This window comes from Morchella sextelata (genome assembly GCF_020137385.1).
Source record: "Morchella sextelata strain SCLS chromosome Unknown scls_1, whole genome shotgun sequence".
NCBI lineage: Eukaryota > Fungi > Ascomycota > Pezizomycetes > Pezizales > Morchellaceae > Morchella > Morchella sextelata.
Window position 1 is genome coordinate 1,990,389 of NW_025408616.1, and position 23,457 is coordinate 2,013,845.

General features: G+C 44.9%; 5 protein-coding genes across 5 annotated transcripts; 2 read left to right on the forward strand and 3 right to left on the reverse strand.

Annotated features, from left to right (window-relative positions):
- Positions 1 to 8,019: 8,019 nt before the first annotated feature.
- Positions 8,020 to 9,954, forward strand: H6S33_000498 (uncharacterized protein; the record flags this gene model as incomplete). The annotated part of the gene is made up of 4 exons (XM_044831881.1): positions 8,020 to 8,069; positions 8,209 to 8,485; positions 8,553 to 9,658; positions 9,717 to 9,954. 4 exons carry the CDS (start codon positions 8,020 to 8,022, stop codon positions 9,952 to 9,954), a joined length of 1,671 nt encoding a protein of 556 aa, XP_044700057.1.
- Positions 9,955 to 12,303: 2,349 nt separating this feature from the next.
- On the reverse strand, positions 12,304 to 12,801 carry H6S33_000499 (uncharacterized protein; the record flags this gene model as incomplete). The annotated part of the gene is made up of 1 exon (XM_044831882.1): positions 12,304 to 12,801. The coding sequence occupies one exon, from the start codon at positions 12,799 to 12,801 to the stop codon at positions 12,304 to 12,306; it is 498 nt and encodes a 165-aa protein (XP_044700058.1).
- A 551-nt stretch (positions 12,802 to 13,352) lies between these two features.
- On the reverse strand, positions 13,353 to 15,940 carry H6S33_000500 (uncharacterized protein; the record flags this gene model as incomplete). Its single annotated transcript, XM_044831885.1, has 6 exons — positions 13,353 to 13,400; positions 13,456 to 13,559; positions 13,612 to 14,029; positions 14,096 to 14,271; positions 14,325 to 14,871; positions 15,011 to 15,940. 6 exons carry the CDS (start codon positions 15,938 to 15,940, stop codon positions 13,353 to 13,355), a joined length of 2,223 nt encoding a protein of 740 aa, XP_044700059.1.
- A 957-nt stretch (positions 15,941 to 16,897) lies between these two features.
- On the reverse strand, positions 16,898 to 18,583 carry H6S33_000501 (uncharacterized protein; the record flags this gene model as incomplete). Its single annotated transcript, XM_044831886.1, has 4 exons — positions 16,898 to 17,242; positions 17,302 to 17,776; positions 17,859 to 17,968; positions 18,026 to 18,583. 4 exons carry the CDS (start codon positions 18,581 to 18,583, stop codon positions 16,898 to 16,900), a joined length of 1,488 nt encoding a protein of 495 aa, XP_044700060.1.
- Positions 18,584 to 20,585: 2,002 nt separating this feature from the next.
- On the forward strand, positions 20,586 to 22,641 carry H6S33_000502 (uncharacterized protein; the record flags this gene model as incomplete). The annotated part of the gene is made up of 4 exons (XM_044831887.1): positions 20,586 to 21,106; positions 21,194 to 21,362; positions 21,422 to 21,805; positions 21,865 to 22,641. The coding sequence occupies 4 exons, from the start codon at positions 20,586 to 20,588 to the stop codon at positions 22,639 to 22,641; spliced, it is 1,851 nt and encodes a 616-aa protein (XP_044700061.1).
- Between the last annotated feature and the right edge of the window lie 816 nt (positions 22,642 to 23,457).

Sequence of the window (23,457 nt, forward strand, 5' to 3'; positions counted from 1 at the left end):
GAAATTATGGCTAACTCACCCAAATTCTGGGGGAAGAAAGTGTTCAGCTGCATGCGGTATGCACGTTAGGTGCCGGCTTTGTTTTAACGAAAGATCGTCAGCGGTTCTAAAGACTGCATAGCATATGCGCCACTATCCAGGTTGATGCCTGTCCTATGGTCGCCGGCCAGAATTTATGTGTGTAAGTGGAGTAGTCATGATTATCGATATTTCAAGTGCATAATGAAGTATATCGGTATTGGTGTGTAGTACAATTCTGAATTGATCGGAGCTGAGCTCAAAGTCAGCCTTGCTCCAGATTTATTGGGGAGTGGAGGAATTTATATCATGATTCTCCACTTCCGTCTTGACAAAATTTAAAATTTGCTTGTTCGGTTTAGGATAAGAGATACCAGGACGCCATATGAAACTTGGACCATCAAAGTGGCTAGTTTGTGGGATAAAATTCGAGAAAACTGGCAAGAGAACATACTTTCTCTAGCTGGGACTTTACTCTGAATAGACGACTTCGTGGTTTCACGGGGAAAGGCTGAAAGGGGTGAAAAAGTCGATATTATTGATGATACATGTACTATCCCTCATGTTTTGGGTTTGTAAAGTAGTCACTGCTACTCCAGGAGTTCGTATCGGTACCAATGTGGCCACGTCCGCTTTTTTAATCTGGTAGCACAGGCCAAAAACCCCCAAAACAATAAAAGTTTATTTTCCTGCGCCGTATCCACACCAACCACCTCACTCCCGCACTGGCCGAGGAGTATCACTCCTGCTACGTATGCAGATATATGCAGCACATACTGAAAAACAAGTAAGCTCATAGGAACCATCGGTCACCTATCGCTCTATCATTCAAGTCACCACTCCCGATTTTGTATCCTGGAACTTCATGAATCCCAGTACCCACAAGCAGATTGTGCCACGGTCAGCATCATATTGTAGAGATTACTTTCGATGGCTATCAGTCTTAGTACCGCATTCGTGAGAAGATTCTCTATGTATTCGCGCGGTTTCATCACCCGTTTAAATAGTATATCTCCCCTAGTAATTTCTTCCCCTAGTAATTTCTTCCTCTATTCCTCAGGAGGGTGACTAACGAGTGATATCTCATGATTTGAATTCCGGTTAATGAGTATTAGAGAACACAATCAGGGAATTATAGTCGTTCTGCAACCTATGATTCTGTTTGAGGGTAGAAGTACTTATTAGAGTATATAGCCGTACATATGATAGGCAAACGGAATCTTGTAGTTTCAAGGTGATTAATTGATCAACTAGTGAGGCACGGCGCAGTACAAATAAATTTATCATCTGTTATAATATGAGACGAGACGGAATCGAAAGTAATAACTAGCCCCATTGCCTCCTAATTACTGCCACTAACTATACAGGGATTATGGGTGCCAATATATGAATATATGAGAGTGATCAGTCACGAGGATAACCCTTTTCATCCGAGGGTATCACTGATTCCTCTAATAGGTGGTATTGCCAGTAGTAAGATCATCATGTTACTTAGTGTGGACGGATCGCCGTAGTATACTTTGTCTAGTAATCTATTGTGGTTATCACGCTCGCTAGTGCTTGACGGGCATTTAGGTCACGAAGCTAGCAGCCGTACTCATAATGCGAGTGATTTCTCATGATGCATCAGTATTTACCACGGTGCTCAAGCGCTGTAATAAAATACTTTAATATACGCTTATTATCAGTTCACCAGAGTTCACTTATATAAAAAAAACTGTGATAAGTTCTTTCATAATCAAGTCTAGTGGTTGTACTACATGTAATTCCTACATTGTGTACCTGGGCCGCGCGCCTTTTATCCCACAATCAAAATAATGTACACTTAAGTTCGCACTAGAACTAGTGGTACAACTGCTTCGCGACTGACAGAAACGGAATGAACAATACCGGCAAGTAAATAATTCTTCCATCAGTTCGATCTGACAGTTAATTGCACGCACCTGTCACAGAACCACACCATCACTGACTTACAACATAAGTAACACCCTTGGTATTGTGGCTGAGAACTGGCACCAATAGTACATGTGCCCAAGCCTAGCTATATATAACTAAATGTCTATCCCTAATTATACAAGTTAGATGCGTCTGAATAGTTTTTTTCCACACCTCTCTTCCTTCCTTGCATCCTTCAAATTTTCCGAGGGTGGGCAAGGTCGCAGGTTCGAATCCTGTAGGGGCGGTGACCCAGGGGATATTAATCGTGGTTTCCTTTCCTAGCTTGGCATGTGGGATGGTTTCTGCTCCTGGGGAGAGTTTTCCATGCACCCGGCGCCCAAATGGGACATGCGGACTGGTGGTGGAGTGTGGCTAGGTATGAGTGCTGGCCTTGAGCCGGTTGGGGTATTCCACATCCTGCTGAACGAAGCGACTAGTAGGCATAAGAGTGAAACCCTGTAATTGTACTGTAGATTGTGGTGCGCCGCCATAGACTACGGTCTGCATGCGAGTATGAATTAAACAAAAAAAAAAATCCTTGCATCCTTCACTAATCTACTGATGAGAGAATCTCGCGTACCTAAAAGCTTCCCCCTCTGACAAAAGTCTGATGTTATGCAAATAATCCATTGGTCGGGCATGTTCGGAGATATCAAGTTTGGCTCTGAGCGAGGAATTGAGGAATTGGACTAGAAGCATAACTAAAATATTTTGGGGTTCATTTTTAGCTTACTTATCGTGAGAGGCATCAGAGAGTAGATGTTTGATTCTTTTGAGTATCGGCATCTACGGGAAGCAATTCTCTCCAACTAGTACTTGTGAGCGGGGATCCGGATATCGGTCTAACTCGCGCCTTTAGAGCCTTAATCTAATGATCGATCGCGACCAACTGGAGACAAAGCTCTCTCTCTGTATATATTAAACTTACAATTAACTCTGATTATGGTTTAAGTCAATATCATAACTCTGTCTATAGTCAATTCAATAAGAGGTAGGTCATGCTCCGACCTCGTTCATAGAAATTACGTCATGATATATCACTCGGGATTTATATATCGCCGAAAGTGAAAGCTTTCAGCACGTTTATGGGAGCACGTACACCATATAAGTATACAATTTAAAAAAGATATGATTGGCCAAGTTTGAGAAGCTTTCCTGTTTTTTTTTTTGTTTTTTTTTGTGATATTGGTTTTTAATGTTTGGAGGAAGATCAAATTGTGTAACTAGACTCCGCCGTTTTCTGCATATATAGAAGAAGAAGAAGAAGAAGAAGAAGAAGAAGAAACAAACCAATTAATTAAAAAAGAAAAAAAACATATAATTACATATCTATACAAAAAAAGAAAAACCTACAAACCAAAAATAAACCCCAACCCACCGTCAACTGCTCTAACCGCAGATCTAGATTCGCAGGCCCCCGTCTTAAAAATTGAAACGGGGAAGACGGTGGATGAGCCATGCTCCCGATTCAAAAAGATTTTGAACTGAGGGGACCAGGGGACCCTGTAGAGAGCTAGTACTACCCCTCAGCAGCACTATGGAGTTTTGAAGAGGTGGGGGGAACTGAGAATTTATAGCAAGAAGGACTTGCCAAGACAGGTTTATTTCGGCTGTTCTTCTATTAGGATAAGCCAGCCAGACACCAAGGTTAGAATTGATAAAGCTTTTGGTAAGTGGTCCATGTAAAGTAGGTACATAGTGTGGTCTTTCTGTTGCATAAGATCATTATGAGCTTTGATATCAGGTATTCCGTACTACACACCGGAGAATCGGTTTATTGCGGGTATCTGCAGATAAAACTGTTAGTCTAACACCCGAGTTATTGAATTGGTATATTTGGCGTACTCAGCAGTTTTTTCTCCAAACGAAATATATGGATTGCAATTGTGTCGTACTAATGATATATCTTCATCGAATACAACCTAGATTATCGATCTACTGATCTTTGAATGATCATGTCGAAAGCACTCTGGCTTTTCATCCCGTGGGCTGAAGAGAGCAGTACGCGTACGGCTACCGGCATACATCCTCAGAGTCCCCTGATCATGAATGTTCCGCAGGAATCGAGACATGGCCGTCTAGAATTAACTTTTGTACTTCCGTCTTTCCGTCTAATCTTAGGGGTTTCTATTTTCGTCGGTGAAACGAGTGCCACAGGAAGTATGTACATGTAGTTATGGTAGAGTAATGATCGTGTTTTTTTTTGTAAAGAGAGTGTGTACGCCTATGCATGCAAGGGACCGTTCAGTTTTACTTCCGAAGAGTAATGTTTAGAAGGACGCACATGCACCAAAAGACCATGATATTCTAGAATGCTACACACACTCAATCAAAAGCAAAATTGGAAATCAATCAGTTGCGGTTGCATCTAGCGCACCTTAGCCATGTCCAAGGCTCCATCTTATATGCCCTTTGATTTCCCTTATTATCACGCGTTTCGTACTAAAATCCTTTCCATCACTTATCGCAACAGTTGCAGGGCTCTCGCACACGTGCACGCAACGGAATTATTATCTTGACATAAATCTAGGTGCTACATTAGGAAGTGGTTTTCAAAGACCTTTAATCCATGTTAATACTACGCATTTCCTAGTCAGCACTTGCGTGCATGTGTATACGTAGCATTTATGGCCGCGGTCTTAGCAGGCAACCGGAAAACTTTCTTGCAAACCAGAACATTTTCTGGCTTAATACCAAAGATAAAGTACTTAAGTTCCGTCCATTATTCTCGAGAGGTGGCTACCAACAACAGGGTAGTTGGACTCTCCGCTTAAAGGTAAAGCGATGGGATGTGGGTGGGGATATATATATATAGGTGTGGCTGCGGCCGAGATAGCTAGAAAGCGTGTGTGAGGGTCCACTGCTCTTAACTACAGTATCCGGTAGAATTATTGCGAAAGTCAGAACTAAAAGGGTGGGTTTCTTGGCCCGTGCTCACTGCAAAAATTCCTTTGAGGGCCAATGGGACTATCGGGTCACGGAAAACCCACTTTCGCATTAATTCTACCAGAATCTGTACAATTAGATGGAAGCCGGACCCGAAACTTCACGAGAGGGAATTTTAGTTCTCTACGGGACATTTCAAATAGGATCTAGCACAGTCAGTTCGTGAAGAAGATCCACTTAACTAGGAGGGACACAACCGTTAAGATGCATATGGTGGGATTCACCTCTGAATCTTACCTACCCTAGTATTAGAGCCTGCTTCAACAGAGGCCTGGCATAGGTGTTAAAACGCGTTTAAATACAGCGTCGCTTATGTAATATAATAATATAGTGCCAACTACTGAGATTAAATCTCTCATTGTACCACGCAGTTCCCAGTCTCGCTTTGTGCACGATTGGCATTCTGGATGTAAAATCTTTTTAGTGGTTAAAATGGAGTGTTCTGGTCCGAAACTACCAGATCGGCGGGTCATGTTTATATCTTGCCGAAGCTGCTAGTAGTGGCCGTTGCCCCGGGAGTTCCTCTAGATGGTTAGCATTACCGCCAAGTCGAGTGATACCCGATGACCAGGTGTTTACTAATCGGCAATGATTGATAATTCGTGACGCTGCACAAAATCCCCGTGCGCAACCAGTGCATTTAGTTTAGCTCAATTCGGTGGAATTCCTGACGCAGTAAAAGCTTATGTCCCATCAGACTCTAGGGTCCTCCTGGGTGACCCTTCCTTGCTTCAACGAGTTACTGTCGGGAGGAAATCACAGTATGTTTATCATTACTACCCTAACAGCCAGGATCGTATGTGTTTACATACCAACAACATATTCATGGGCATGCTTCCTTTGGGAATTGAAGTATATTTCAAAGACCATGAGACCAAAAAATAAAGCCCGCTGTGGTCTGTGCGCTGCGGTGGTCAACTTGACCCAAACTAACTGCGTATATCCTGCACGTTATTTGCGGCGGCGGGCCTCGCCCCGCAAGGCTTGATGTATGGAGGAGTCGCTGCCTTAGATCGGCAGGAGTCCTCGGGCTGCTTCGGAGAAACACTCGCCTTAACTTAGGATCGCCGGGATCAGCTTATTCAGAATTGTTCTGGAGCGCTTGGAGCCTACATGTCAAACACAGCAAAAATAACTCTTTTTCCTCACAACCATTTGGAAACTCCGACGTCAACAGGTCTCCTGCGATGCTTTGACCAACATGCCTGCCTTGATTCGAAACTGCTTCGATCATCCTCGGAGTTTCGGAACCAGGATGTCAGAAGCTGTGTTCTACGTGCTACCAACCATGCAAGTATGGTACCTGGAATTCACAACAGTATCGCTGCGCCCTATACGGAAGTAAACGGGTTGAGAGTTATACTTGGCACAGACAGACTCCCTGTAGCACAACAAAGAAAAAAAAATAACTCTTCGGAACTCAGTTAGAAATTCCCGAGCCTCGGACAAAGGGATGATAAGGTCTAAATTCGGGACTTTCTTTCGAATGCCCGAAGGAGGTGAATGAGCTCTTTGCAAAGAAAAGACGAGGAAATTGAAATTGCAGGAGCTCTATGTTGTTGGTTGTGAGTTACAGAGAGTTTGTATGGCTTAAATTTCCATCAGAGAAATTTCTTTTAGGGGGATGGGGAGCTTGGCGACATGTCGTGGAGAGATGGCCGTTGGCTTATTTTTTTTCTCATGTTTCTTTTCTTTGCGATTGGCGAGCCATCGAATATGCGGGGTGCTCTAGCGTGTGGAGCGGGAGGCAACTTGCGCGGTACCCAATTGTTGACCCTGGCTCAGCCTCCCTGGCTAATGTTTCTTCCGGAGCTGGAGTGCGTAGGTAGGTACATACATTGCTGCACGATCCTGGGGGATTGTAGAGTAGCATTTCAATAGGTACTTGCTGCTCCTACCTCATCTGGGAGCTCCCGTGAAGCAGTGTCGCGTGCGTGCGAGTAATATTGTGAAGGTGGACTTTTTCTTTCTTTCGAGAAACTCAGGGTGTCAGGGTGCAGTCTGCACCTTCTTACTCTACCATACATATTGGATGTAGGTACCTCCTTGCTTTCTTTAGGCAGCTGAGAAGTCGGGAAGAGATCACCAATTTGTGGTTGGAAAGCTTCCATACGTGCGTGTGACCTTTTTGTAACTGCGTAGTCTCAGCTGCGAATTACGTGTATTATTGGAATTGGAAGCCACGGGACCAGCATCGTGAGGTCTAAGCGTGAAAAAAAAACACAGACTTCACGATGTCAATTACCCCTAGGAAATAGGTAAACTCGTTGGAAGTTGGAACCTTGGATCTGTAACAGGGCTGGGCCGAGAGTCTGAGACCTCTTCGGCTTCCTACGGCTGCGGTTATTTTCATCCTTTGAAAATTCGGTTTCCAAGTATTGGATCGCATTGCAGGATCCTAGGAATTGAATTGTTCCGTAACTTTCCTACCCATGCACAAAGCACAAGGAGAAATGCATTTATTTATGCAGTGCATGCAGGAATGGCTACCTCATGTAGCCAGGGGCTGAAAATCATCGCTTAATGAGCATTATTCGGATGAGCTCCGGCCTTTTCTCGTCGCCCAAGTCTTATTTCCCCAGAAAATTGCAGATTTTTCGGTTGTGACGTGGGCCTTGACCCAGGGATGGGTTTCAGAGAGCTGTCTCCCGATTCCTTCCGTATGGCAGCACCGGCTGCGACTCGGTCAACTGGCAAGTGAACGAGTTGGAGGAGTGCCTCCGCAACGCCGGATTGCTCCGAGGTCCAGCTACCAAGTTGAACCAAACAGGACGCGATCAACTGGATCACCCCTCTGAGCTAGTGTGGGACACAACGGTTAGCTCCTGGAGTGGCTAGCCAGTTGACGAGTCCTCCCGAAGAGCCTTGAGGATGCTTCCGAATAAGTGTCGTATATTCTCTTGCACCTCACTTGCTACCCAAGCTGTGCAAAGGAATATAAAGCCCTCGCATTCCCCCAGCTTTATTTTCACTTCACTATCATCATCATCACCATCAGCAGCAGCAGCAGTTCACAGCTCGATATCCATTCCTCTTCGATATACAGCTTGCCACAAATCAATCCATACCTCCTCTCCATCATTCAAACCTTTTCATTCCAATAACTCTCTAATCAAAATGGTTTCTGGATCAGTCAACCGAACTTCCCTCCACCCTGGAGGTGTACAGTGAGTTTCTCCAGCTCTTTCTCTGCAAACCCATTTGGTGGGATGAGTCCATTTATCGATGTGGCGATATTTTCCCACCGAGGACTTATCCCCATGGATTTAATCTTTACAAAGAAGCTCTACTGACGTCACAATTCAGACCTACTCGTGAGCACACCGAAATTGAAGAGGAGCTCCATGACAAGGCCAACATCGACTATGACCGCGTTGCCATTGTCGCCAACCCTTCAGTAGCAGCTCTATATGAAGATGCTTTGGTTTACGAGACCGGCACTGCCATCACATCCTCGGGTGCCTTGACTGCGTACTCTGGAGCCAAGACCGGTCGTTCTCCCCTTGACAAGCGTATCGTCAGAGAGCCCTCGTCTGAGAAGGAGATCTGGTGGGGCCCTGTCAACAAGCCGATGGAACCCGAAGTACGTAATCACCCGGTTTTGTGGGGTAACTAGTGCGCTTGGCCTTGCGCTAACATTATCAAAACAGGTGTGGAGAATTAACCGCGAGCGTGCTGTCGATTACTTGAACACCAGAAACAGGATTTACGTCGTTGATGGTTTCGCCGGATGGGATGAGCGCTACAGGATTAGAGTTCGTGTTGTCTGCGCTCGCGCCTACCACGCCTTGTTCATGAGGAACATGCTCATCAGGCCCAAGCCTGAAGAGCTTGTTCACTTCGAGCCCGACTACGTCATCTACAATGCTGGAACTTTCCCTGCAAACAGATTCACCACTGGTATGACCTCTTCCACCTCAGTTGCGATCAACTTCGCCGAGAAGGAGATGGTCATTCTCGGTACCGAGTACGCTGGTGAGATGAAGAAGGGTGTCTTCACCATTCTCTTCTACGAAATGCCTGTCAAGCACAACGTCCTCACTCTCCACTCTTCTGCCAACGAGGGAAAGAACGGGGATGTCACTGTTTTCTTCGGGCTTTCCGGAACTGGAAAGACCACCCTATCTGCTGACCCCAACCGATCATTGATCGGTGATGATGAGCACTGCTGGTCTGACAAGGGTGTCTTCAACATTGAGGGTGGATGCTACGCCAAGTGCGTTGGTCTCTCAGCTGAGAAGGAGCCTGATATTTTCAACTCCATCCGTTTCGGATCCGTTCTCGAGAACGTTGTCTTCAACCCTGACACCAGAGAGGTTGACTACGATGATGTTACCTTGACTGAGAACACCAGAGCTTGCTACCCCATCGAGTACATCCCGAACGCGAAGATTCCTTGCATCGCCGATGCTCACCCATCAAACATCATTCTTCTCACTTGCGATGCCAGCGCTGTCCTTCCTCCAATCAGTAAGCTGAACAATGCCCAGACCATGTACCACTTCATCTCTGGTTACACCTCAAAGATGGCCGGAACTGAGGATGGTGTCTTGGAGCCAACTGCGACCTTCTCTGCTTGCTTTGGGCAGCCCTTCCTTGCTCTCCACCCCATGAGATATGCCAGCATGTTGTCTGAGAAGATCACTGAGCACAAGGCCAACGTTTGGCTCTTGAACACCGGTTGGGTCGGTGCCTCTGCCAGCAAGGGCGGAAGACGTTGCCCTCTCAAGTACACTCGTGCTATCCTTGATGCTATGTAAGTTAACACCCGAAGTATTACCTTGTATCTACCATTTACTAACAAACATCTACAGTCACTCCGGTGAATTGGCCAATGCCGAGTACGAGACCTACGAGACCTTCAACCTCCAGGTTCCTGTCTCAGTTTCTGGTGTTCCTGATCAATTCTTGAACCCCAGCAAGAGCTGGTCTGGTAGTGCATCTGAGTTCACTGATGAGGTCACCAAGCTCGGAAGGCTCTTTGTCAAGAACTTCTCCAAGTACGAGTCGGAAGCGACCGCTGAGGTCAAGAGCGCTGCCCCTGTTGTTTAAGCGTGCTTGTTTCAGAAGTTCTTAGGTATTCCCTGGTGTCGCTCGGTAGACATCGAGGTTAGAAGCATGGATTTCTAGCTGTACTTTCTTTTCCTTTCCTTTCTTTTTTGTTGTGGGCTACACAAGCAGGCGTTTTGAGTTTTATTTTCTACTTCCTGTATAGGCAATGCTGGCGCGTGTATTTGTGCTTCAAAATTTCTTTTATATGATTATGAGCATTTGAATTTCTAGCTTATTCAAATTGATTCAAATCTATTCTGATATATCAAAATTCAAGACCTCCATAGTGACATGTCACCTACCTACATATGTATTCATGCGTCAATATTTCTTTATGGGGGTCGGGATTTTCAGTTGATGAATTGCCATCTACTCTAAAAATCAAATCAGCTGCCATGCGACTTTGCCTATCACAAACGACTATCACTGGGCGTTCCAAGATGGATGGTCGTAGGAGGGGTGCTGTGATATTACACTCAACTGAAACGTGCGACCAATCTGCGGCAAATGCAGCCGCAATGTAAACTGAGCAGGACCTGCATGCATATCCTACTCTATCCTCTGAGATTTTGCGTTATTTTTTTTCTTTTTTTTTTCTCTTTCGCACATACGAGTAGAGAGAATACGTACTCTCTGTACGCATGCTCTGGCTTCAGGTTTTCGGCGCGTTCGGCGCATTCGCTTTATTGATGCCCTGCTCATCCTTTATCAAGCTTGAGCTCCTTCTACCAGAGCTACCTACCTGGGGTAGGTACATGATAGGTGTAGATGCTGCATACTTTAAAATAGATTGATACCGGGGATGCCGAGATACTTGACATGCGATAACGGTATCAAGGGTTATCGCATACCATCCCACGTTTCCCCCCACGCGGGGTCGAAAGACAAGCATTTTAGAGTGTGTTTCGGCGCCAAGTTTTTCCGGCTGCGTTGTACCAAGGAGATGGGTGGCTTGCCAAGTCTTGTTTGACGGTAAATTTTAAAACAAAATTTTATTTCAAAAGAAATTCGGCCATCATAGCCTGGATGGTCTAGCGGTATGATTCCTGCTTTGGGTTCTCTTGAATGCAGGAGGTCTCCGGTTCAATCCCGGATTCGGGCCGATGATTATTGTTTTTTTTTTTTTTTTTTTTTTGATGTTTTACCTCAGTAGAGATATGATTATTGACAGCTCTTTCTAACACCAGAAATTTTATATTTTAAAAGATGTTCTTTATTTTCGGAGGTCACAGTGATCCTTTCCCATGGCCGATTTAAGACTACAGATATACAGATTCTGGTAAAATTATTGCGAAAGTGGGTTCTGTGACCTGATAGTCCTATTGGCCCTTAAAAGGTTTTTTACTGCGAGCACAGAGCTCTGATTTCGCAATAATTCTACCGGAAACTGTAAAGACCACGTTCGTTCGAAACCGGGTTATCTTTCTTGGTCCTCAGCCATTACCGGAGAAATTCGGAGTAGATACTCAAGTCTAGATGTTGCCGTTGAAAATGAAGTTGCAATGTTTCTTGGCCTTTCTGTATAGTAATTATCCCGGGATAAAGATAGGGCTGTGACTTGGTCCAGGTAAGTCATGACAGCGATTCGGAAGTTTACGGGGCCTGCGCACAGACATGTAGCAAGTGGTCCTTTTTGTTTCAGCATCTTCCCGCCGGTGTTACTGGTTAGAGAGTTCCATCTGATGTAAAGTCAAGTGAGATGGATGATGAAGCTTGATCATTTACCGACGAAACATTTGCCGCATGCAGTACGACAGCTACCATGACCCGTTCTTTGGGCTTCGATATCAGTCGCAGATGAAGGAAATCAATGCAATGCTCGCATAATCATATGTTGAATTCACTCAGCTGAAACAATGATTTTTATTTTTTTTCTTTCTTGCCACAGATTTGTGTAGCTCGTCTCACTCATCGCTTGGTTTTGTTGATCATTGGGGATCACTCACTGGTCGTCGTCAATATATCATAATGAGTTTGTATCCTTGAGGCAAAAAGCAAGTGGTCTTGTGTAATGAGCCACGCGCTTCACAAAGGTCTGCTAATTGGGTGAGCGATTTGTTATTGGGGGCGCTCTGTAGAGCACGATGGTCCATTCGTTAGATAGTGATAGCTCAGAGGTTTCAAAAACAAGCAATTCAAAAATAACAAAACTACCAAATGTTATTAGGATGATAAAAAACAAAAAGACAGAAGAACGCCGCCTGCACACTTCATTCTATGTGCGCACTGTTCATAGGTTAGAAACAAGTCAGTTTCGCCACGAGAATTATCCAAAAGCCGCCGTTCTACAATATGAAACAATCAGCTGATCGTCAACCTTGAAAGACTTCATCCACAAAACATGGTCAATCAGTCAGCCAGTTTTCCATATCCCCACGGACAGAAGCATTTGCTCACGTTGTACAAATTTCCAACGTTTTCGTCTAGGGCCGGCGCAAACGTAGCGTTGATGTACGTGAATATTGACTCGCTGGCAGGGATACCTAGGTTATCTCTAAGAAATTTGACAACATTCTCGAATCGCTGGTTGGTCTTGATCTTGTAGACATCTTTGTTCAGGATGGGGGCGGAGCCAATAGCCTTAAAGCGGATAGAGACTATAAACAGATGAAGGGTTAACGATACATTCTGTATGTAGCCCACCAGGGGGAGTTGATAATGGGACATGGGCAAAACACCTTTCGTGGGCTTAGGGCTTAGCGCCTTATCGAGAGCCATCCTTCCATCTCGTGGGAGCGAGGTCAGGACCAAGGATGCAGAAAGCGCAACCGGGAGGTCGCCAGCATCCTCTTCTGGGATCTTTGGTGGTGCTGATAGGTCTTCCGGGCCAGGGCTGGGGCTCGCCATGATGTATTGAGTTGCAATTAGCTTTGTGTGGTGTGAGGTTGGAAGTTAAACTCCGAGAGTTTGGAGGCTCTGCAAGACGGGAGAGCTAAGGGCTAGGGATGCATCTACATGACACTTCCGATAAATCATCGGAAAAGACTTTAAGCGAAAAGAAGGGAAAAAAAACTGCCAAGGTGCGTGCCTAGAATGAACGACGAAAACAGATATAGTAACTACATGTACTTCTATAAATCTCTTGGGGACTCAATCCTGATTAGTAGCTAGCAGCTGAGAAAATGGACACCAATAGTAATTTTGTTTACCCTAACAATCAAACTGGAAAAAACCACCCTGCAGCCCAACTTTTTTCTTCCCCCCGCCTGGATCATACCCCACATCATCAATTTTGAAAGGAAACCCAGAAAGAAAAGAAAGGAAATTTTGAAACAAGAAGATATAACGAGGGCTTAAATAATGTATGGAGGTGGTCTAACCGACAAAAAAAAGTGATCCGATATCGAGTCTCCATTTACATTAGTACTTCGAAATGGAACTAGTATTTCCCCTCTGGTTTACTCTACGATCAGCTTTGTGACCTTTCCGATAGCAATTGTTTGTCCCTAAAACAAAGGCGATTAGATTCCATTAATGGATTAAAGGGGCCGAATAATCTACCTGCTCACGGAGGGTGAAACGCCCTAGCTGCTGATAATCTTCGTATGTTTCGATAGCAAAGGAATCGCCGCTAGCTGCCTCGAGACGGGCAATGATTGCTTGTCCTGCATGGAATTTTAGCATTCGCGGGATATATATAGGTATCCTAAATCTCACCTTTACTAGCAAAAGCAGGCGGCTTCTTAGACTTTCTTCCGGTTCCTTTCTCTAGCTTATGCAGCAGCTGTGTGAAAACAACTTCCTGAATAGTAGTATGCACATGCATGACACATCCGAATCCAGCGGTCAAGATATTCTTAAGATCAAGAATGTGAATCTGGGCCTCGAAAGCGGTAACACAATGAATGGGTTTTTTCGCAGAGGTCAACACGAAACCGGTAGTCACATCTTCTTCTTCAACACCTTTGACACGTATACGAACTTGGTCTCCACATTGGGCGTGGTTAATCTCCTCTTCGGTTTCGGAATAGATCGTAATAACCTCAATAGGCGTGCGGCCGGGCATCATAAGAAGGCTTCCACCCTTCCTGACGAATCCTGACTCAACTTTGCCTTCGATCACAGTTCCCATATCCTATATAATATTAAAGTTAAAAAGGACTGGGGGTTAAGATAATGGGCTTAGTTCTAATAACCGTACCTTGTATTTGCTAGAAATTGGCATCATGAACGGCGCCTTGAGCTTACGTTCCAAGGTCTTCATATTGTCCAGATATTCAAGGAGCGAAGGCCCATCGTACCACGGGCAAAGATCCTTTGGTACTCTGGTGTTCAGACCAGCGCCAGTTAATGCCGACAAAGGCATAAAAAATAGATCTACACTCTATCAGTTTTTGAACAATTTCCTGTATTTGAATATGCTGCTTTACCTGTCTTAGGATTATAGCCTGTGCCTTTCAAAAACTGTGTCAGTTTTGTTGTACACTCGGCAAAACGCTCCTTGCTCCATTCCACAGTGGGGTCATCCATTTTGTTCACCACGACAATTAATTTGTTAACACCCTGAGTCTTTGCAAGCACAGCGTGCTCTCTAGTCTGGCCTCCTTTCTCGAAACCGGTCTCATATTCTCCCTTTCTCGCCGAGATGACTAAAATTCCAACGTCTGCCTGTGAAGCGCCTCCAATCATGCTAGGTACGAAGGTTTTATGTCCAGGGGCATCAAGAATAGTGTATCGTCGCTTTTCGGTTTCGAAATATGCACGACCAACCTCAACTGTCTTTCCTTTGGAGCGCTCTTCTTTTGTCAAGTCAAGTGCCCATGAAAGATACCATGATTCACGACCTTGCTCTTTAGCATCACGCTTGTATTTATCCATCGTACGCTCATCAACCATTCCTGTGGCATAGAGAATGGCACCACCAAGTGACGACTTTCCTGCATCGACGTGTCCGATAAAAATAAGGTTTACATGTTCCTGAACCCATGTGTTAATAATGTCCTAATATATAGCAGATTCTATCGCTGTAAGAAGCTCGTGCACTCCTCCGGGAAAGGGGGGGGGGGGAGAAATTTTTTTTTAGGGAATATGCACTCCAAGACCACCTATTAAATACCTTTCCGTAAAGCTCCTCAAGGGTCATTTCATCAACCTCTTCCTCTTGCTCCTTCGCGACGGCATCCGCTTCTCTCTTCTGTGCCGCGGCCTCTGCCGCTGCCGCTGCCGCTGCCGCTGTGGCTGTGGCGGTGGCTGTGGCGGTGGTTGAAGACTTTGGGGCTGCAGCGGGGGTAGTAGTTGTTGATTTGCTTGGGGCGGTCTTAGCTTCAGGCTCCTTGCTTGCCGGGGCCTCCTTAGTAGAAGCAACAGGGGCGTCCTTCTTAGCTGCCGGAGGAGTTGCGGCACCCCCGATTGTAAGAACCTTGGCACCCAGAGGCTCGCTTCCTCCAATCTTCAAAACCTTTGGTGCAGTTGGGGCGGTAGTAGCGACCGGAGTCGCAGCGGATTTGGGAGCCGTAGGTACGGGGGTACTAGTTCCAGGGGTGCTGGCTCCAGAGTTGGGGTTTCTAGCGATCTGAGGTACTTGTTGCTGCTGTTGCTGCTGCCTTTGAATATGAGGAGGACGATATGCTTGCTGCTGCTGTTGCTGTGGCTGCTGGTTATAAAACTGGCCTGGCTGCTGTCCATATGCCGCCTGCTGCTGTCCATACCCAGTATTGTATGCGCCGTACTGCGCGTATTGGTCATATCCCTGCTGTGCGCCGTATTGCCCATACTGAGAATACTGTTGGTTTTGCTGGCCGTATCCGTATGGTTGTTGTTGACCACCGTAGGCACCACCTGGTACAAAAGAGGCCGCACCGGGAGTGAATGTAGCCGCACCAGGCGAGAACGACGGGGCGTTGTACGACGGCCTAAATTGTTGTTGTGGCTGTTGTTGGCGTTGCTGCTGCTGTTGCTGAATGTTCAGTTGCTCTTGTGTTTGTCTAGCGAGATCATTATCATCGCCTGCAGCGTCCTCCCAGGAGTTTGGAGTGTTCCCAGACATGATGAGAGGGGTAGTGAGGGGTAGATTTGTCGAGTAACCACCGAAAAGGGAAGGGTACAGGTTGGTGGGTGACGGAGCTTAATAAAACCCTTCTAAGGATATCGAATAACGTCTTCAAAATCGCCTCCAAGGCCGCAAAAGATTGGAGCTCTTTGCGTTGTGGGGCGGGGGGTGGGATGGGTGTTGGTGTTGGTGAAGATGAGAAGAGCTTTTTGTTCTCCGGCGATTAGTGGGGCTGTGGTTACGCTAGCAGGGAAGAGCGAGCTAACGTCCATTGTTTTTGTGACAATAAATACACAAGATACCACCCACGGAAACTCTGCACAATGACATCTTAGACTATCTAAAGTACGTTTGGATGTATTAGGTAGCAGATGGTATGTCTTCCTTTCCGGTGCTGTATCTAGACTTACCTATTGGCGTGTCAATCACGAACATGAGGCAATATTACCATTTACAACAATAGTAAACACATGTTTCGTATTTTATTTGTTTTAATTTGCAACTTATATAATTAGCTGTTATACAAGAGGGCAGTAGGCCGTTCTACGTATGATATGGTTAGATGATCTACACATCGTACCAGAAATGGGTAAAACTGATACCACATCAGTAGGGGATTGCAAGAATATACAAAATATGCGGTAGCTAGTGTTACCGTAATTCTATGACATTGTCAAAGACTACAATAGTAATTTCGCCCATATTTCTATTACTGTATGTACGCACATGTAGGTAAGGAAAATAATCGAGTGATAGCTCGTGATCAAAGTAATGTCCGTGACGTAAAGTACATGCTAGGTATCTAACAGACCCTTCATTTGGTGTACGTGTGCTTAGGTTTTGGAATACATGGTAAAGCCAATCAATATAGGCGTTTATGCTTTAAAATTGAGATGAAATAAAAGAAATACAACAAATAGTTTCCGACAATTCAGGTGTATAGAATCGTTACCACTAGAACGCAAGTGAATCCTCAAACAGTTTTGACAATTCCTCCCTCTGGGGTGTAACGTCCTCATTCAAATTTGGCGCTAACATCAAGACTCTCCTCTGTGGGATCGTGCCTTCTACAAGCCCCGCGATATCACCAGAATTGAAACCAAGGTCCTGAATACCCTTAGGCTGGTCACCAAGCCCGTAAAGAAATTTCTTAAGTGCCTCACTGAGTACCTCGCCGGCATCTTCTGTTCTTACATTGGAAATGTCTACCCCGAATGCTTCGGCTGCAGCTAGATGACGTTCGGGATTGGAGGCTGCAGTGAATTTGAATACTGCGGGTGCGGTAACAGCTACACTAACCTATTTTCGCAGGGATATCAGTTAAGTGAAGATATAAATTTGAGAGTTAAAATACATACGCCATGGGGAATAAGTGAATGCGGGACATCGTATCCCTTGTGTTTATACCCTTTGTTACCCCCAGAAATTGGGTAACTCATTCCATGACACAGGTGTACACCTGCATTTCCAAAACCAACTCCGGCTAGGGTTGCTGCGAGGAGCATCTGGCTCTGTGCCTCAAAATCATCCGGATCTCTGACAGCTCTTGGGAGGTATTTGATTGTCATCTGTAGGGCTTTAAACGAAAATACATCGCTAATGGGGTTGGCACCCTGGTAAGCCGGTCTGAGTATTGGGTTGGTTGGCCTTGGAGTACGTTCGTTATAAGGTATTGCTGTGTATGATTCAAGAGCATGGCATAGCACATCAAGTCCTGAGGATGCATGGACAGCCGATGGCATCGTACGAGTGTTGAGAGGGTCACAGATCCCAAGGGTCGGCTTAAGGACACGGTGAGCAACACCGGTTTTTGCTTTCTTGTCTACGAGATCACTACATGCGATCCTGTAAGTTTAAACCAACGAGGAGGAGGAGGAGGAGGAGGAGGAGGGGCAGAAGTAAAGATGAGAATTACAAGATAGCTGTGCCGGTTGTCTCACTACCGGTTCCTGCGGTAGTTGGGACACAGATCAGTGGCCTCAGAGATTTTGTAATCGGAAGTCCCTTGCCCAAGGGTGCATTAACCTAGTTATAAGTGTTAATGTTGGGTTTTAGTAGTTCTGGGAGGATGAAAAGGCTCACAAAATCTAGGAAATCTGCTTCTGGAAAGCATGTGTATAAATTCATCAACTTTGCGGTATCCATGACACTTCCCCCACCCACGGCAAGGTAAGCATCTCCATTTACCCTCTTGCTAAATTCAATTGCTTTCTTGATTGAATAATCTTTGGGCTCTACGCGTACGTCGCTAAAGATTTCGTACTTGATGCCCTCTTTCTCTAAAGCCTCAATTGCAGTCTTCATAGACTGGAGCTTCGCCACAGTTTGGTCAGTAACCACAACTACCTTCTTTGCCTTCATATTGGCAAAGTCCATGCCAACTTCCTGTGTAGAGCCAGGGCCGAAACGTATGCTAGATGCAGCCATTTCAAAAGCATACTCTTTCATTCCCGCATGGTCTGTCGGCGTTGTAACCCCACGATTTCCATTCTTAAAGAGATTCGTCAAGGAGTGCTTATGATTATGATGGTGTGAAGGTTGACCGTGACAAGGACACGAAGGTGGGTGAGTGTATTGCACTGTTCTGAGAAGTCCTAGGGCCCGTGTGCGGGCAGTAGGAACGACGCGGGCAACAACCATGATTGAGCACTCAAATCGATTTCACTTTGGAGAGGATTGGGTGAACTGAGATGAAGGAAGATAGAGGGGATGATACGGATTATGTACTAGTTTGAGCGCCCAATACAGTCCTGTAATACTTAGATACATGTAGCGATGCACGACAGGCTCGGACTTCAGGAGTGTATTGCGGGGTGACTTGTCGGCCCGAGCTATTGCAAAGGTACATGTAGAGTATGTATGTACCTATAGTAATCCAACGGAACTTTCCGAGAGTGTGGGGTAGATGTAACTACCCACGGGCCATGAGACTCCAGTAGTACCTACAGTAAAGGAGCCCTAAACCTCACGCCTAATACATGTACTCTACATACAAAGAGTGGCCCAACTGAAAACTACCAGGAATACTGTCATTAGAGCGTATTTGCCAACCGTCAATTTCAACTATTGACACTTCAAACTTGACAGTTTCGGGAGGCAAAATTGGCAGTTCCCCACAGTGGCCAAAATCGATCTGGTTAACGGTATGACAGAATAAACCCCGAAAACCAGACAACCCATCACGCTACCTGTGAAGTACGCTGTTGGAACTGAAAATTCATACCCATGATACTAGCTTCGGTAGTAACAAAACTGGGTACTTGTGATCCTCCTGGTATATCTCACAGCACGCCGCCCCACCGAAATTCAAAATTAACAGCCCCGGTTGCCATTTCGGAGCCCCACAATTCGCAAATTCTTGAAATTGACGGTTGGCAAATACGCTCTATTCACGGACACTGGACCGTGTTGACGGACAAGCCAAAAAAGAGACAGCCAAGCCAAGTTTTGCCTGCAATCCGTCAACACCCAGTATCCGCCAATACCCCGTGAACGACGGTACATGTATTTCTGAGTAACAGCTAGCAATGTTCCGCAACAAAAGACTTATATGCCCCGGGTATGGGGCTACTGCTTTGGTGATATGATGGGGGTTGGGCGATTATTATAGTAGGTACTAAAGCCAGATTACACGGCTCTTCCAATCCCACCATTACAATATTTGTTTTGGTATGTAGCTTCGGCCGGGCTTGGTGATGGTTTGGCTTGGTAGGGTACATACATGTACTCGTTTTACACTCGTATAGTAAAAAAAAAAAAAAAAAACCTCTGTAGATTAATAAAAGTATTCGAAATGACAAACAATTTTGTAGATGCTTTAAAGTCCCGAGTGCAAAGATTGAAACCTGGTAGAGATGATTGAACTTGAGACAAGCTGAAAGCCATGGCCCTGATATACCTCGCGTCTCGAGTTCTAAATTTCGTAATTTAACTATGTATATGTACATATAGCGCTACTACGAGGGTTGTAACAAATACATACATGTATGTACTTTGTTTGCGTATAGTTTTTTGTCGAGCAGGATCATTGATATTTGGAGTGGTTTCTGTATACCTTCACAAGATCGATCTTCCAGTGAGATATAACCTCATCTTTACTCGTATACTCAAGTATGTACAATTAATACTGTATATGGTGTTTTTGTAATATTTAGGCCTTGCTGCGTAGGTACATGTACTTAAAGAGCAACTGTTGCGGCTCTCGCATGCAGCTCGGCCCCCCACTTCAGACCCGATCTTAATTGTCACAATTTCTAGGGTAAATTGTTGTCTCGGGAGCGCACAGGATACTAGCTACACTAGACTAGAGTAAGAACATGTAGAGTAGTGGTAAATGTACCTACATGCACATACCACAGTCAGGGCTTAAAATGACATCAACCCCTCGTTGAGCCATGGACTACAGACTAGGGCGACACACAGGCGTATTTATCATTCTGCGCGCGTTGCTCAAAGAACGACCGATCCCCGAAACGATCCCCAATCAAAGTTTCACCTCCCAGGTGACGGGCTGTTTCACTAAGATACACACCGCCCCACCCCACCCCACCCCACCTCCATCCTTCTTTCTAACAACTACATTCTCTCTGAGTCTTTTCAGTATCACAAACGCTCATTCAACTCTGCGTCCTTAGGAGAAGCCATGGCTTCATCTCGAGCTACAGCCTCGCGTCGAAGCTCGAAAGATTTTACTACTCCGTTACGCCGCTCAAACCGTCTTAACCCCCGCCCAGTTACTTATGCAGACCCTCCAGATGTCATCAGTGGAAATGGATCTAACTCTCCTCTCATCCTCACGAAGAGATGGAATAAATCCGATGTAAAGGAATCTAGTCCAAAGCTTCGTCACCAATCTAGACCTTCGAATGACCTCACACAAAAATTCTCACAAAAAAGATGTCGCACCAAGGGTGAAAAGACACCCGATCCCGAGGAATTGGATGAAGAACTACTGAGGCGTACATGCGAAAGCCTAAATATCAACTACTCACTTTTTGACGACTGGACTGAGGATCCTAGAGGGATGAAAATCGAGGATATGAAAATACCGTTTTTGCCGAGCGAGATTATGCTCCAGATATTTAGCGAATGCAGACCTGAGGTCCTTGTTGAATGCAAGAAAACCTGTAGACGATTTCGAGATCTATTGTCTGGGAACTCAAGGTATCTATTCTTGGTTTTTAACAGCTATTTTTTTTTCTTTCTCTTTCTTCTCTGGAACCCGTATTGAAACCTGACGTTTCTATGCAGTATCTGGCGTAAAGCTCGCGATAAGAGCTATCCAGGGCTACCATTGAAACTTCCTCTGGACTTTGATGAAGAAGAATTATTCGATATGACAACTGGCAAGAAATGCGATTATTGTGATACTAAGAAGAAAGTCCGACCATACTACGTTTGGAGTGTCCGATGTTGTCAGGTATAATTTATAAAACCTCCTTTTAGACACCAGCCACAGTGACTAATCAAATTCTCTAGGAATGTATAAAAACTCTGACACTTTCCGCGTCCGAGTTCAAAAGAATGCTCAAAAGGAAAGTAGGAGAATCATCTGATTGGGACGCTCAAAAACGTGAGCTCATATGTCATACTATAAAATGGCACGATCTACCTACAGGAGCAAGACTCTGTTGGAAGGAGGAAGCCTATGCACGGATAAACGAAGCCGAGGAGGTGTTGCTTGAAGAGAGATTCCGAGAATGGTATTTGGAATCATCTGTTAGCAAAGATATGAGGGAAGTCTTCTGGGTTTTGGAGGATTGGGGAGCCGATGTCCCACGGATGATGAAGAAGGATAAGGAAAATGAAAAGAATAAAGTAATAGATACCAGGAAAGAGTTATACAAAGCCTGGTGCTTAAAGGTTAGAAATCCCCCCTGACTTATACTAAATTAGAAATAGGGTTTATTGGTGCTACATAGGTCCTTCCAAATCCCATACCTAGCGAAACCCTGCCTTTGCTCTCGGCATACAACAGTACCGTTAATAAACCTGGGTTTCTCACCAAAAAAGAGTTCGTTTTATCCCTTCCTCGTCTCATACGTGATAGCATCCGTTTCGACGATGAGGCTCGTCGTCACAAAGCCCTCGAGCGTCAAAACCGGCTCAAGCACGATGATCTACTGGAAGAAACAGTTCAGCAGGTTATGCACGCTCTCATTCGTGAAGGCTCGGCAAAAAATTGGGGCAGCATAGTGAGAGAAAAGGTCAAAGAAGCAAGCTCATCCAAGATAGAGCTGAGATTCCCTAAGGATACTCCAGAGGCTGTCTTGCGGGAATGGAGATGGCGTTGTAATGACTTAGGGATTCCACTGCTGTACCGTTTTGCGAACCTATTGGAAGAGGCGTTGGACCGCGAGACTTCTCCATACCGGGATTTACTCCATCCTAGTGTTTTTGAATTTTTCGAGAACGAAGAGGATCGTATCTTTACCTGTCACGGATTGTCGATGCAATTCACCCACATCGGGCCCACATTTCATAGGTGTAAATATAAAGAACGCATGACTTTGTTGGAGCTGGCGCAACATTTTGTTGAGATGGGGATACACCAACAGGACCTGACTCATTTGATCGTGGGTAAATGGGAGTATATGATCAAGTTTGCTCCTTCAGCAAACTTCTATTCATCTTGCCGTCACAGTTTAGGGAGGAGGGAGAGGCAACGAAAAATTACACAGTTCTTGCAAAGATCATAGGTAATCTTTAGTAGGATGCTTCTGGTAATCGAGTTTTGGTTTCTTCGTTGTAATAAATTGCTAACTAGTAGCTCGTTTATTATTCTTTTTACATTTCTTTCTTTCTGGGGTTTATGGTAGTGGATCATTAACGTTAATTGGCATCTTGGGCATTGATTTGAAATGAGTACATGAATGCGGGTCTGGTAAAACTTATGGGCCCAAATCTAATAACCACGAATCACCAACCAACCTACCCAAATGCTTCCCCTGCTGTTATGATTTGTTTGCTCAAGGGTGTATATTATATTTTCAAGAATTCATTTGGCCAGTAGGAGGCTTCGTATCAAGTTAGTTGAAACCTATTATTTATAGTTATTAGATAAAGATTAAGTAAATACTCTTAAATCTTTTGTTCTGACAGCGCCACGAGAATTTTGGCCCTTGATATACATATCCCCACTTGTTTCCCATATCTGGTGGTTGTGCAGAAATGGATTTCCTTTTCGCTGGTGTTACGTCCTAGCTTTCGCCGACCCATTCTAAGTTTTACTAGACCCGCGCTCACATAAATATATGTACAGCCACTCATCAAAAGTGTTCGTGATTTAGTTTTAGTGTCAGTGCGCAGTGTGGCGCACCCGTAACGTTGATGTTATTAATTAATGTTGAGATTTAAAACAACGAAAAATATATAATATAGTTCGTGACTATATATAAAAGAAGATAGGTCATTGATCTTATTCTTCATTGATTGGGCGCCATTGATCACTGGGAAAGTCTTCTCTTGGGGTTTTTTTTGATGGTCCGCCACGGTTACCTATGGAGAAATGTCAC